The sequence below is a fragment of the Rhamphochromis longiceps genome, linkage group LG3 (assembly GCF_057381845.1).
Source record: "Rhamphochromis longiceps isolate RC_006_pf linkage group LG3, R_longiceps_female_GT1.1, whole genome shotgun sequence".
NCBI classification, from domain to species: domain Eukaryota; kingdom Metazoa; phylum Chordata; class Actinopteri; order Cichliformes; family Cichlidae; genus Rhamphochromis; species Rhamphochromis longiceps.
In genome coordinates, this window is record NC_140559.1 from 62,169,408 (window position 1) to 62,185,559 (window position 16,152).

The 16,152-nt window shown below is 41.6% G+C and overlaps 2 protein-coding genes across 2 annotated transcripts; both read left to right on the forward strand.

Annotated features, from left to right (window-relative positions):
• The first annotated feature begins 3,687 nt into the window (after positions 1-3,687).
• LOC146675641 (mitogen-activated protein kinase kinase kinase kinase 2-like) lies at positions 3,688-4,723 on the forward strand. Its single transcript, XM_085400671.1, has 4 exons — positions 3,688-4,031; positions 4,111-4,234; positions 4,394-4,452; positions 4,537-4,723. Exons 1-4 carry the CDS (start codon positions 4,004-4,006, stop codon positions 4,674-4,676), a joined length of 351 nt encoding a protein of 116 aa, XP_085256797.1. The 5' UTR covers positions 3,688-4,003; the 3' UTR covers positions 4,677-4,723.
• A 755-nt stretch (positions 4,724-5,478) lies between these two features.
• On the forward strand, positions 5,479-10,759 carry LOC146675642 (mitogen-activated protein kinase kinase kinase kinase 2-like). The gene is made up of 7 exons (XM_085401175.1): positions 5,479-5,482; positions 5,684-5,821; positions 5,910-5,981; positions 6,057-6,143; positions 6,226-6,296; positions 6,400-6,455; positions 9,259-10,759. Exons 1-7 carry the CDS (start codon positions 5,479-5,481, stop codon positions 9,344-9,346), a joined length of 516 nt encoding a protein of 171 aa, XP_085257301.1. The 3' UTR covers positions 9,347-10,759.
• The last annotated feature ends 5,393 nt before the right edge of the window (positions 10,760-16,152 follow it).

Here is a 16,152-nt window from a genome sequence, read left to right on the forward strand (position 1 = left end):
CTCCAATTTAGAAAACACAACTTTTTTTTTTATAAAGCTCTGACTTGTATTATGAGTCCGTGGTCTGGGAGAGAGTCTGTAACTCTCTGTCTCCAAAATACAGGATATAATGACCAAAGCTGGGAAATTAATCAATCAATCAATCTTTATTTATAAAGCACTTTTCATACAAAAAAAGTAGCACAAAGTGCTTTACATGGTTAAAAGCACCCCACCCCGCCCTCCAACTAACCCCCCACACTCTCATTAACATAAACAATCATGAATGCACCCATATCCCCCCCAGCCAGGCTGAGAGGACCCCCAGAGCCCCAGCAGCCACGGTCGATCACAGCCCCGGTGCAGAGAGCCCCCTCCGAGGAAACACTGGAGATATGTCACAATAGGATATATACAGGGTAAAAAGATAAAGTAAATAAGAACGGGATACAATAGAAATAGTAAGAAGATAAAAAATGAGTAAGAATAAAATCAATAAATATTAGGTAAAACCTAAATTAATAAATAGAATAACAGGATAGAATAAATAAGCATAAAATAAATAAACGTTAGGTGAAAGATAAATTAAAAAGGTGGTCTTGAGCCTGTTCTTAAAAACATGTACGTTCTCTGCGGCCCTGAGCTCCTCCGGCAGGCTGTTCCACAGACGAGGACCATACCACTGAAAAGCTGCCTCTCCGTGAGTATGTGTGCTGTCTTTGGGAACAGTCAAAAGGCCAGTACCAGAGGACCTCAAGGTCCGCGAGGGTTCTTATGGTAAAAGCAGATCTGAGAGATAAGACGGCCCAAATCAAATTCAAATTCAAATTTTATTTGTCACGTACACAGTCATACACAGTACGATATGCAGTGAAATGCTTGGACAACTGCTCGTGACCTAAAGAAAAAAAAAAAGGAAATAAATAGGAAATAAATAGGAAATAAATAGGAAATAAATAGGAAAAATTAAAAAGGGTAAATTTAACTAGGAGGGAATAAGATATAAATTAAGGTTAAAAATGAAATAACTGTACAACACAAATTAGAATGAAGGGTAAATTTAACTGGGAGAATAACATAAAATATATAAATTAAAGTTGAAAATAAAATAACTGTACAACAAAATACACAATATAGAACTATATAAGAATGTATGAAGAAATATAAATAAATAAATATATACACAATAACAGCAGCTGTACAAGTATTAACTGGAAATGAAGAATATAGTGACCAGTGTTGTGCAATCCACATTATGTCTTGTGCAGTGCAAATATGCTTAAAGTGATTTAAGTGATGAAGTGAAAACAATGTCCAGAAAGTCCAGTGTGTGTGTAAGAACCATATGTGTGGGTCAGTACTGTGTGGTGGTGTGATTGAGAGACCGTATCGCCTGTGGGAAGAAGCTCCTCCTCAGTCTCTCTGTGTTGGTCTTCAGGGAGCGGAATCGCTTTCCTGACCTCAGCAGAGAGAACAGTCTGTTGTTGGGATGGCTGAGGTCCTTCACGATCTTCCTGGCCTTGGTCCAGCACCGCCTGCTGTAGATTGAGTGCAGGTCAGGGAGCTCGGAGCGGATGGTGCGCTCAGCTGACTGCACAACCCTCTGTAGAGCTCGTCTGTCCTGCATGGTGCTGTTCCCGAACCAGGTTAAGATGTTTCCCGTCAGGATGCTCTCTATGGTGCACGAGTAAAAGTTCCTGAGCACCTTGGAGGGCAGTTGGAAGTCTCTCAAGCGTCTGAGGTGGTAGAGACGCTGTCGGGCCTTTTCACCACGGTGTTGATGTGACAGGACCATGACAGGTCCAGCGTGATGTGAACTCCGTGGTATTTGAAGCTGTCCACTCTCTCCACTGGGCACTCGTTGATGACAGGGGTCTGGTAGTTCCTCTCCTGCTTAGTGCTGAAGTCCACTATCAGCTCCTTTGTCTTACTGACGTTTAGAAGGAGGTTGTTCCTCTGGCACCAGTTCTCCAGATTCCTAATCTCCTTCAGGTAGGCCGTCTCGTTGTTATCAGAGATCAGGCCCACCACGACGGTGTCGTCAGCAAACTTGATGATGGTGGTGGAGCTGGTAGTGGCCACGCAGTCATATGTGTACAGAGAGTACAGCAGGGGGCTCAGAACACACCCCTGGGGGGCTCCAGTGCTGAGAGTGGTGGAGGCTGAGACATGTCCGCCCATCCTTACTGCCTGTGGTCTGCCAGTTAGGAAGTTGGAGATCCACTGACACATAGATGAGCTGAGTCCCAGATGCTCCAGCTTGGTGGTGAGTGTGGAGGGAATTATGGTATTAAATGCAGAGCTGTAGTCTATGAAGAGCATTTTAACATAATTCCCCCTTCTAGTGTCCAAGTGAGTGAGTGATGTGTGGAGGAGATGAGAGATGACATCGTCTGTGGAACGATTTGGACGGTAAGCGAACTGTAGTGGGTCCAGTGTGTCTGGTAGTGAAGAAATGATGAAGTCTCTGACCAGGCGTTCAAAGCACTTCATCACTACTGAGGTGAGGGCTACAGGGCGATAGTCATTGAGAGAAGCAGACCATTAAGACATTTAAAAACCAATAAAAGAACTTTAAAATCGATCCTGAAATACACGGGGAGCCAATGCAGCGATTCTAAAACCGGTGTACTGTGGGCCCACCCTCTGGTCTTCGTCAGCACACGAGCTGCAGTTTTGTAAAAGTTGTAAGGGTGATATATTCTTTTTGGGGAGACCAGAGAGCAGGGCGTTACAGCAATCAATGCGACTGGTAATAAAAGCATGCATCAACATATATAGCTGAATTTTTTTAATATTTTGTACACAATAACAGAATAATTTCAGAAAAACACAAAATGACTGGTGTCAATATTATTTGCCCCACAAAAAAGGTCGAATATAAAACAATATTGCAAATATTGCACAGTTGAAAAAAAAAAAGCACTACAGCTCAGTTGTTCCCGCCATCCTTTGTCCTCCTGTTTCCCCTCCCTCTCCCCTCCAACGACGAGTTTGATGGTGTTACGGATTCAAATATTGGGGATGGATACAAGAGGAAAAACCACAATAACAACACTGGTCCGACCGGGTTGAGTCAAACGATGATTTTAATGATCACACGCGTGGGAGATGGACACCGTACGCAGACAGCATCAGATCTCAAAATGGTGGAGCATTGATCAAACTCTTATAGCCTCTGGTGCCTCCACCTTATCATAAAAGCCTAAACATTCACATGCTTTCTCTCACACGGCGCCTAAGCTACGACCTTGGCTCCCTGTTTATCTGCTCCTGCTGAGATGGGGCAGAAAACTCCAGCATGTTCTGTTCTCTTCTAATCAGACAAATAAGGCGATGACTTTCTGCGAACAGTATTTCTTATAACTCAGCAGTATAATGCATCATGAAACAATATCATTCATTCACAATAAATCAGCAGTCTAATGTAATGCAAATCAGTTTAACAAATGCAATAGTTATCACCTTCTTCTAATTCAGGAGAATAATGCAAACTAAAACTACATAATAATTCACAATCTTCAATTAGGGGTCTAACGTGGCATAAAATAATATTATAATACCACACTGGCAAACTTCTCCCAATGTTTCCACTGAAGGGGTTGAAAGTTAAAAAGCGCCGAAGGTTAAGTTAGGTTTGGAGTAAATCATGGATGTGCGCACGTGTTTGTGTGCAGCTTGTAGTGAAAAACGTGCGTGCAGAATTCATGCAGACATGTGTAACTGGTCGTTTTGAGGTAGAAAAGAGTGATGCGCGGTCAAGCTGGTAGTTGAAAGTGTCAGTCAGAGTAGAAGAGCATTGTGTAAAAATGCAAGTAATAACAAAAAAGTGCAAGTCATTAATCGCATCACCCTGAAAAACCTGAGTAAGGAGTGCAGCTCCTGATGAAAGGAGGAGCACTGAAAACCAGGAAATGATGTTTCTGGAACAGTCTGATGACTGAAGCTGGATGTTTGAAGTCTCAGTGAACTGCTTGTCTTTTCCCCACAGCTCCTCCCTCAGCGATGTATATGGCTATATGTTATGAACAATGTGCTGATGTCCGTATCAGGTAACAAACAGCGTGACACAAATGGAGAACATTGTGTCCACTCGATAATATGCTGCTCTAAAAAGGCTCCATCCTGCAGGCAAGTCGGCCCAGCTTTACTCGCACAGCCTGCCAGCTCTGTTTGAACAGAAAGGACATCTGCACAAGAAACACAGCAGCCTGTCGCTCAGCACCAACCGCCTCACTGAGCGGATCAGTCTCAGGTACGACACGCCATCACAGATGCAGGGAAACAGGAGCTGTAGGTGCAGCAGTGTTAATAATGTCATGTATGATGCTACCACTTGATTTTGAGGAAGGAGGATACTGTAAACCCAATTTTGTCTGCTTGTTCTGACCTGGATATTCTCTGTTGGCCACAGAAAGTTTACCATATCTGTAAAGATTCCTGACACTAAAGGTTGTAGGAGGTGCAGTGTAGGTAAGCAATGCCGAGTTACTCTGGTCAGTCTGTTTGTTCACGGAGAACAACTGCAGACACTTAGTCCTGCTCTCGCTGTTTCAGCAAGAAACCCATACACAGATAGTACATATCTGTGCGGGGCTGTCCCATCTGGCCTGGTTTTACTCTTGTGGTATGAGCCTCTTCAAAAGTTCATGCATCTAAAGGTTTGTACAGATATGTCGAACTTGCCACCTGAATAAATGTCTTCCTTTCTAACTCTAACCCTATTTCCACAATGCAAACCAGCCATTAGACCTGGATTACATAAAAGTAGACAGACAGCATATCAAAATCTGAAGCTGAAGAATGTAATTGATTTTTTTTAATAACATATGCATACTTTTTATTCAAGCCCAACAAGATTTTAGAGACTAAATAAAAGAAACGTTGTATAAACGCCGTCCAAAAACACCAACAGCACCTTCTCTGGGTCCAAGCTCATGTAACTGAATGGTTACCATGTGTTTTCTGTGCTACAGGAACAGTGTTATCAGCACACAGTTCAACGCCAGCATGCACCATTAGATCACATAGCACAGATAATTGACAGTTTTTTTGTGAATGTCTCGCACATTTCATAACGATAATGTATGTACTGTGAGAACAGAGCTCTGTGTTAAGCCTGTCTGCAGTCCTAACACAGTGCTGCTTGGAGAAACACGCCTGTGTCACAACATTATGGAAAAGTGGCATCAGTCCAAAGACGTGCAGTTAGGGGATGGATGGATGGATGGATGGATGGAAGGATGGATCGACGGGTGGATGGATGGATGGATGGACGGGTGGATGGATGGATGGACGGCTGGATGGATGGACGGATGGGTGGACGGGTGGATGGATGGATGGACGGGTGGATGGATGGATGGATGGACGGATGGATGGATGGATGGATGGATGGGTGGGTGGATGTTTGGACGAACAGATGGACGGGTGGATGGATGGATGGATGGATGGATGGATGGATGGATGGACGGCTGTACGGATGGACGGGTGGATGGATGGATGGGTGGGTGGATGGATGGATGGATGGATGGGTGGATGGCATCGGTTTATCTTTAATCTCAAGATTTAATAATCATACAAGAATTCTGTTGTGCTGTTTTTGACGGTTGTATGAACAGGTTCAGCTCAGGTTTAACAAGCATCACTTAACCATCCATGAGAATTTATTTAGTTTTTTTTGTTTTCCTTGGTGACTGTTTCACAGCAACTCGCCATCAGACTCCCAGATTCTCTTCTCAGCTGTGTGTTGGAGTGAGAGACTGTAGTAATGATAAACCACCAACCGGCCAACAGCTCAGGTTTGATATTATAGAGCTGAACGGCGCTCCTGTTCCAGTGCCAGGTAGGACCGTTTCTGCGTGTCTCTGCTGACTTCCTGAAGCTTCAAGCTTCAACTTGTTGCAACAAGCTTCCTTCTTTCCGTGCATCAGGAGATAGTGGAGCACTCAGAGTCGTGCAGGTAACCCAGCTGGACCGAGACACTGTTCTCATCACCTTGGAAAGTAAGTCCCCTCGCATATTGTGAATCCTTCAAATGTCTTTCATGCTCATTCTCAATCTGTGTACTGTTTGGACAGGAACTGTAAAGATCGTGAACCTGCAAGGACTTCCATCCAGACAGCTGGCTGCAGAAATAGTCTTTGACTTCCCCATTGAAACACTAGGTAGAAATAATGATGTGACAAACAAAGTGAATGAGAGCTGATGTGTGTCCTGAAAGCTGAGTGACACCTCCTGTTCTGTCAGTCTGCTTGCAGGATAGTGTGCTGGCATTCTGGAAGCATGGCCTCAAAGGGAGGAGTTTCCATTCAGATGAGGTGATGAACTAGTAAATTCATCCAACGTTGGCTGAGCTCGTATCATGTGCTTATCATATTAGTTCTAAGTCATTACACATGTGAATTTTCACTTTATGTGCAGGTAACACAAGAAATTACAGATGAGAGTCGTGTGTTCAGAGTTCTGGGAACAAACAGGTATGTTAACTGTATGCTGACAAGAGCTATCAATCACTGTGAGAAACTAGTAATCCTAGTACATCAGAAGTAATCAGGATAGTATTTTTCTTGATACTATTGTTAATAGACCTGGAAGTGATTTTCAGAGTAGCATGTGGAAGTAGCATGAATACTGCTAGCATTAATGGTAGCATTAAAGCAGGAGTCACACTAGAGTGTTTGTTCTGTTGGTTACTCAGATCCAAGGATTTAGGAAATGCAGCCTATGTGTTTGCATGCAGCCCTCCAAAGAAAAACAGCCATTAAAGTTACCAACTACCGTCTACCTGACACTTTGTACAGAAAACTACTTTCCTTAGTGCTAATTTTCTTTATTCTAGTGCCAAATCACAACAATAGTCACTTCAAGACACTGTATATTTTAAGATAAAGGCCCTGCAATTATGGTGCACAAAGGTGAAAAACTCCCTTTTAGCAGGTGAAAACCTGAACCAGGCTGGGGGAGGGGCGGGCATCTGCTGCGATTGGTTGGGGGGGTGAGAGGAGGAAGACGGGACAAAGACAACCTGGGGAAGAGAGCCAGAGAATATTCTCAACTAATGATTGAATGCAGAGAGGTGTTTAAATAGATAGTGAGTGAAAAGGGCGACTGAAGAAGAAACACTTGGTGCATCACGGGAACCCGCCAGCAGCCTAGACTTAGGCTAACTAAGGGAGGATTCAGGGAAGAAAGGAAAGTTTGAAGCCTAATGTTAAAAGTAGAGAGGGTGTCTGTCTCCCAAACCCAAACTGGAAGCTGGTTCCACAGAAGTGGTGGCTGTAGTTCAGGTGGGGGAGCAGGTCACCTACTCCCCGTCTACATGCCAGATATCCTGCATGAAAGTTGCTCTTCGGTGCATCCGTCAGAGTATGAATGGGTGTGAACGGGTGAATGAGGCAAGCTTTGAGTGCTCAGAGTAGAAAACCACTATATAAGAACCGGTCCATTTACCATTTACCAAGAGGGGCCTGGAAACCGAAGGGTCTGGCTCCCATTTTACTTTTAAATACTTGGAACGAAGTGCTCTAATGGGGTGATATGGTACTATAAGGTCATTAAGATAAGACAGGGGCTGATTATTCAAAACCTTTTATGTGAGGATTTTGAATCTTTTATTCTGGATAAAACAGGGAGCCAATAAATGTTCTGTTTCTAGTCCCTGTCAGGACTCTCGCTGCAGCATGTTGCTCAGAGCAGTCTGGAATTGATTTTTGACTAAATAATTAAAACTAATAATAATATATTACTATATTATATTACTAACAAATCCAGGACACCCCTGTTGATCCAGCAGCTCTTAATGAAGTTTGTAATAAGAATCGTGGTGAGTTCATTAGAAATATTTCACTTTTCTTTTTTAAATCAGTCATTACTGGAATCATCTGAAGTGCAAAAACAGTGGGATTATATATGAGAAGGACGGACTCAAAGACTGTCGTGTATCACATATGTATTACATCGATGTCCAAAATCAATGCATCATTAATGAAACTGAAACAAAAGTACTGAATTTCATGTGGAAGACCAAACCTCAGCATTCAGGAAAGTCTTATACAGGAGCAAAGATAATGGACGTTACCCGGAGTTTTCCACTGTGAAACCAGGAATAACAGCTTAAAAATGTTTCTGTGATCTAAATCATTGTCAGCCTGGCAGGCAAATAGCGTGGACACCAAAGTTTGTGAACGTGATAACCTGAGAACAAAGACATGTAGGATTTTAAATCGGTACTGTTAAGGTTCAAAATACTGGGGATGGAGACAAGAGAAAAATCACAATAACAACACTGGTCCGGTCGGGTTAAGTCAAACGATGATGATCACACGCGTGGGAGATGGACACTGATGCAGACAGCCTCAGATCTCAAAATGGTGGAGCATTGCTCAAACTCTTATAGCCTCTGGTGCCTCCACCTTATCATAAAAGCCTAAACATTCACATGCTTTTCTCTCACACGGCGCCTAAGCTACGACCTTGGCTCCCCGTTTATCTGCTCCTGCTGAGTTGGGGCAGAAAACTCCAGCATGGTCTGCTCTCTTCTAATCAGACAAATAAGGCGATGACTCTCTGCAGCAGTATAATGCATCATAAAACAATATCATTCATCCACAATAAATCAGCAGTCTACTTTAATGCAAATCAGTTTAACTAATGCAATAGTTGTCAGCTTCTTCTAATTCAGGAGAATAATGCAAACTAAAACTACATAATAATTCACAATCTTTAATTAGGGGTATAACATGGCATAAAATAATATTATAATCTAACAGTACCATAGGTGTGTCTACTGGGAGGCTGAGGCTTGGCGCTGCTGGCTGCCAGTACTAAGTATTATTATACAACCCTTATTTAGTTGATCTTATCTTCTTTCCTTGTGTTTCAGTTAGTTTTTACTCAAACTGGGTGTAGAAGGAATCCCTGCAAAGGTTTCTTTTTCTTCTGTGTTATGGTTTATGTATTTCTCAGCTCTTTGCTTCCTTTTTTCTACTTTAAACTTGTTTGTATGCTGTTGTGTAAATGTTCACACTTATCATAAAGTTTAAAAAAGTAGTAGGCGTGGTGATGAGCAGGAACAGGAGTAAAACTCCAGTAAGTGTACCAGTACTGTACCAGTGTGTAGCATTAAAGTCAAACTACAGTGGTTGTAGTATCAGTAGAGTAGTGTTAGTACTAGAGGTGGGAGGAGTAGAAGCAGGTGGAGGCACTGGCTTTAGGTTAGTACTGCCTTTCTCTGGTTCTCCTTTACAACTCATCTCCTTCTCATTTGCTGACAATGTGCAGAGCCATCATCCTTCAGAGCACACCGACTGATGACCCGTCAGCACTGAGCAGCCTGTACATCCTGACAGGACACGAAAGCAGCTACTGAGAGAGGACACGGGGCTCATTCGACGGTGTTACCAAAGAAAAGCACAGCCTGTCTGTAACTGTGGGGTGGAAACGATGCTCTGTTTCACTGAGGCTGTGCCAGGAAACGGTTCAATGCTGGGAATGACAAATGTTAGGAAGGTATCCTGCTGACTGTCCAGCCTTCACCTGTACACAAGACACCTGTCAAGGTCCTCGCTGGGGTTATAGTTGATAAAGCTTTCTAGCTTTTCTTGTCTATTCAGCTTACCTGCTTAAATCAGACCTTTCTGTTAAAGCTAATGCAGACTCCACTGATCCGCCCGCTCAGTGTGGACGGGAGAATAACCTGAACATGGCCTCTGGGACATCATCATACTGATGTTATGAAGCGCTCAGTCAGGTTTTCTTCTTGATCAGACTGAGGGGCAGACTGAGTGTGTTTTGGTGCCTCAACATTCAGTCATATTCTGTAAAGCCATTTTCTGTCTGCATGCTGCACATAACCTCTTTGGACCAGAGTGCTGTGACACCTACACCTTACACCTGCAGGAGCTGCTCGGCCATAGAAAGCTGCTCTGTGAAGTGCACGGCTTTTTTGCCAGTGTTGATTTTATGGGTTTAATGTAATAACTAATTTTTCACATCATCGTCTGAGTCGTAATCCCAACGAGGAAACCTGGAATGTAAAACTTGATGGACGCTCCAGCTGAAGAGTGAAGTGTCAGACTTTTAATGGATCTTTCAAGCATTAGCGTACTTACAATGGCAGAAACAGTGCCACGTCTAAAGCATAGGAGCCATCTTCATCTCATTCTTCCCATTTCATGCAAGTTTCTTCTCATCCTCAGATGGACAGAATTTGGTTTGCTGACTTCATTCAGTCACACCATACTAGAGCATAAAAAGTGGAAATAAACTGGTCAGTAAGAAAGTGTGATGCTTGAAAGTATAGCGTAAGGACAGCAGCAGCACTGCATTTACAGCTGATATGATGACTTCAGCATCTTTAAAGAACTGTGAAGGAATTATCAGTGCTAACACAACCTTAAGCACGTGATGTGACCGTATACACTGCTTACACTTTCAGTATCCTTACTTAAAGAGAACATCTCAGAAAAAAGTACAGTTAGCAAGAAGCTTTGAGAACAAGGCAGTGTTATTGTATGCTAACCACCGTGGTGGTGTAGCTTGTCCTGATAAAAAGTGAATGTGGTCACATTATACTTGTTAACTAAAATGAAAAAATAAAATAATTCCACTACATGGGTAAAGATATTTATGATATTTATGGAAAGGATACTATAAAAGTAACACTGGCCTTTCCATGAGAGAAACTTGAAGTACAGTATGCATGTTGAGATTAATGTTTGTTTAATATGTTTTTGCTACTATGTGAAGATGTGATGTTATTAACAACACAGAATAGACAGAAATAAAGATTTTCATACTCTTGGAGTTTTATGAAGAGTTTGTTGGGTTGTTCTTCTTTGAATGTGTGGATCGATGCTTCTGCGATTTATATCTTAATCCTTCAATTTGTAAAAAACATTTTGAATTCCGTTTGAGAAGATAAATGAAGGTTCTTGCGTTCAAGTGGAGGCTCTAGCAGACTGAGAAAGTAACTGCATAACTGGTCAAAGGAGCTTGTAAAGAAACACGTCTGGACTTCTTTAAGTTACTTGAAGACGTTTCACCTCTCATCCGAGAAGCTTCTTCAGTTCTAAGGTCAAATGGTGGAGAGTCCCAGATAACTGCATAACTATGTTATTCCTGCACCCATAGCAGCAAGTAAGTGAAGGCAGTGAGGAGCGCTGATGAGTTCTCAGATCACTCAGTCAGTCTCTGAGCGTCACCTTTATTGTGATCGCGCACTTTAAGCTTTCATGCCTGTATTTTTGCACAATTGTGATAATACTGTATTGAAAGAAATCTGTGCACAGACGAACATGGGGTGGCTTTGCTCAGGTAGTAGAGGAAGGTGCTTCAATCCCCGTCTGCATGCCAAATATCCCTGGGCAAGATACCAACCCAGAGTTGCTCTCCGAATGTGTGTGAACATTACACAGAAAGTGCTTACAGAGAAAAGTGCTTGCGTACACCTGAATGAGGCAAGTTCTTTAAAGTGCTTTGAGTACTATATAAGAACCAGTCCATTTACATCGCCAAAGCACTCAATACTCTCTTTACAAAGTTCTCTGTAGTTTGTTTCTCCAGCACCATATTTGACCGCGGTCAAGTGAGCCCTCACTTACGACCACACAGTCAAGCCAGCCGCACCTAAAATGTTGTTGCACTATTCTTATGCATATTACGGTACGGGTGCCGACTGGCTTAGAAATGCAGTCTTTTGTGTCCTGACCAGAGATGGGCAGTAACGCGTTACTTGTAATCCGATTACTTTTTTCAAGTAACAAGTAAAGTAAGGGATTACTATTGCAAAAACGATAATTAGATTACCGTTACTTTCCCGTAGGAACGCTGCGTTACTAAAACAGTGATTTTTTTGCGAGAATGTCTCATGACAGTGACGTAAGCAAGTGCAACGTCCGTGACAACAGCTGTGTGCAGATCAACAATGGATAATATATCGAGTGCGGGAGAGAGTATGAGCGTGCAGCGTTTAAAGCGTGGAAGTACTGACCTTACTTTGAGTTTGATTCCATAAAAAGTGACAAAAACATTAGTGTCCGTTGTGCGTGGGAAGAAAACTTCTTTTTACGGCGAAAAAACCCCCTAAACTTCCAAGCAAGCACCGAGTGCGCTACGACGTAATGGGAAAGTCACAGAGAAACTCGCGGATTCTTCAACTGACCGCGGCACACCTGCACCAGGGTAAACCTCCGCCTACCCTACTCCTGCTTTACAGGTGAAAATAGAGCCAAAGGACCGCTAGTCTTTGATTTTATTTATTTTCTGCTGTGTTTTACTTGCATCTATTTGAAAGAGTGAGTGTAAACACAAAAAATATTTTATTTTATGTGCTGGAATGGGCAGAAAATAAGTTTAAATATTAAACAAATTTCTTCCAGTCAGAGAATGTTACATATAATTCAATTTTTGCTTGATGCATAAAGTTAAAAGATTAAAACTAATTAAACAAGTTTTAAAAAGAGAGACTTTTCCATTTGATTACATTTTATATGATGAATTATGCAGAAAAAGTAGAATTGGGCTGAAAGATCTATCGCTTTATCACCTATTCAGGTTGTAAATCGTGTTTTTTAAAAGTAACTAAGTAATTAATTACTTTTGAAAATAAGTAATCAGTAAAGTAACAGGATTACTTTTTGGGGGAAGTAATCAGTAATTAGTTACTGATTACTTTTTTCAAGTAACTTGACCAACTCTGGTCCTGACACTATTGTACTTCACAATCCACTCCCAGTTTTGGTTCATCTCCACTTTTCCACTTTTTCCACTCCACCCTGTGATCCACAGCCCAAATTACTGTACGATTCAGAGAAAATTAACAGTAAAATTTACCCAATTTACTGTACTGTACTCTATATTTTCTCATATTTGAGCTCAGATTACAGGAAAACTGTAAGAGGTGACACTGATATCTCACTAGATTCTGACTCTGGGTGACCCCCACACACCCAAGATTACTGTACGGTTTCTGAGATTGCTTTGTTAACCCTCTCAAGGCAGGCATTGCAGATATGCAACAGTTAAAAGCTAACAACCTGATCACCCCACATACATATTTCATGAGTTTTTTACTCAGAAGTACCACTGCAGGTATTCTTTTGTGCATTAGCAACAAAAACTTAATTTGAGCCTGAGAGGGTTAAGCATGAGTATGACAAAGGCTAAGAAAATATACTGCCTACAATAATATCAAATTTAAACAACAAATTACAAAATTGCCACACCTGCTGTTATTGCCAGGTGTTCGATAGAGCATTATTTAGTCATAAAAAATACATATCACTGAAATATCATCAGTAAAAGAAACACTCTGTCATGGTCCTGGGTCGGTGACCCAGTGCTTTTAGTTATCATTTTCTAGTTTATTATGATGATGATTATTATTATTATTGTTTGAGTTCTATGTGTGATATTCGGTCTGCCTTTGAGTCTGTGTCTCTGTCTGTCTATGGTGTCACCCCATCTGTTTGTGAAGCTGTCTGTTTAGATCTGTGTCTTGTTTGGTTCCCCGTGTCTGAGTTTCCTGTTTTATTGTGAAGGTCTCTGTCTGATGTGAGTATGTTCAGTTTACATTTCCCCTGTCCCATCAGCTCTGATTTCTCCCAGCTGTGTTGCCCTCCTGTCTCTCATCCCCTGATTACTGGTGTGTGTGTATTTAAGCCCTGTGTGTTCTCCTGCATGTTGCCGGTTTGTCTGTATTACTCAGTGTATCCACCGTGCCTTCGCCTTGCTTTTCATCGTCATTCTCCTCTGCTCGTTTTCAATCAGGATTGTGCTCTGTAGTTTAGTTGTTTCCCAGTTTAGTTTAGTTCGAGCCCCGTTTGCTGTTTGTCCACATTCTTTTTGTGTTCAATAAATCACCTTCACTTCTCCACGACTGCCTGTGATTGGATCCTCATTTATTCCGCACGGCTCGCCTCGGCAGCCGTGACACACTCACTATGTAAGACATGTTAGCAAATTCAGTTAATAAATAATGTATCAAATCTATACAGATGTTTGAAGGTATATTGCAAAGCATGTTTGTTTCTTATGGCTTACAAATGTGTTTGCCTTTAACATAATTTACATTTCATTTATACAGTTTCACAGACGAAACAAAATAGGTTTCCTGAACTGTTCTTCGTGGCCTAATTTTGAATCCTTCTGAGGGGGATGCATTATCCATGAAGGTGGGCAATTTGTTCGTCGATCTCTGACCCTCGCTGACTCTGACGCCTCCTAATTCTGCTTCCAGCCTCGCTGATTAATTTGTTGTCACTGATGCTGTCACCAGTTGTACACAACATCTCTGTTTGTCCACCAGTCTAATCTGTAATTCAGGTGAACCCAGAATTACCTGCATCTTTGTAATGTTTCAGAAAATATACACTATATGTTGATGGGCTTTGTCCCACTTTTCTTTCCTTTATAAGTAAGAATCTCTGTGGTTTTAATGACAATTCATATACAGATTGTGGAGGACATTTTATTCAACACTCAAAAAAGTTCCTCACCAGCAGACTGTAGTACAATTTCAGCCCACAGTTAATAAACCCATCCAATGCAGCGTTATCAGAGAAATTATGCAAGTGTTATGTTTGTATGTATTGGTAATCTATTTATCATTTATCATGATTCCTGCTCTGATGATTACTTTCTTCTCCTTCTGTAATTTTAATAGATAAAGGATGTTGAACATTAAGCTCCAAACAGGATGAATGAGGAAGACCACAGAGGAGAATCGTGGATGTAGTGAAAGAATATATGCAGATGGTTTTTTTCATGGTGGAGGAGCAACTTCTGATACCATCTTAAAGAAAAAACACATAAAATTGAAGAGTAAAAATAATGACAACAATATGTCTAAATTTTTTATTAAGTTTTTAGAGCAAATGCAGTCTTGTCATGGTCAGAGTTGCCCACTCATATTTAACTAATTCAAATACAATTACTCCATTTAAATGCTTATGTTCTAATAAAAGGCATTGTTTAATACTTCTGCCATGACAACCCAAATAAATCAATGAGAGGGAAACGGGAAGATTAGTCGTCAGGCAAGGTTTACTGTTCATTTACCATGCCTTGATAACAGTAAGCTTAACAAAAGAAAAATGTTGGCGACGAGAAAAGGTGTTCTGTCAAAACATCCTACCGTAGCGTAAATTTATAGTCTTGTCTATCAATCCGTGCTACCTTATCAGAATATGCTACCTTACGTGGTTAATGGCTCCGTTGTATAGGTAGCGTGTTCAGATGGCCCAATCACACTATTAAAACATGCTTCCTGCTGGGATTTATATAGGTAGCGTGTTCAGATGACCCAATCACACTATTAAAACATGCTTCCTGCTGGGATTTATATAGGTAGCGTGTTCAGATGACCCAATCACACTATTAAAACATGCTTCCTGCTGGGATTTATATAGGTAGCGTGTTCAGATGGCCAAATCACACTATTAAAACATGCTTCCTGCTGGGATTTATATAGGTAGCGTGTTCAGATGGCCAAATCACACTATTAAAACATGCTTCCTGCTGGGATTTATATAGGTAGGGTGTTCAGATGGCCAAATCACACTATACATAACATAAGTGGTGGCTCGTCCGGGATCTTTGGACATTTTAGTGGAGACTGAATGTCAGTTTGTTTTGCTTTTAAGTGGGTGAGTGATGGTGTTCAGTGTAATTGAGCAAACTCCCTTTAGTGTGTTTCAGCTGGGTGACTGTGCTGCCCTTCCATCGAAGCACTTGTTTGTTGTTTTGCTTTATTGTTTTAGTTTGTGTTTGGTGGCTATCCTGGGTGGGGGTACGCTTCAGAGTTTGGTAGGAGACTAAATCTCTGGTCTGCTGCCTGCTCTCGAGTTCGCGTTTAAAGTTGCCTCGAGCCTGGTACACCACTGAAGACTAGGGTAGGGAAAGTAAGGGATTTGTTGTTTTTAGTGTACTTTTGGTTTTGTGTTGTAGCAGGTCAGGTAATCATTTTGGGTTTGACTGTTGTGCTCTTTTGTGTTGGTCACATGTTACTTTTTGTGTGTTCAGTGTGGCAACTTCAGATCCTCATGTAGGGGCATCCATGCTTAAAGATGCCAACTTGCTTCAGAGGAACTTTTAATTTGTTTAGGGGTCCTAGAGGAACCCTTTTAAGGGAGGAGGTGTTACGTCCCTCTGCAGCTTCTAATCGTCTCAGTGTTT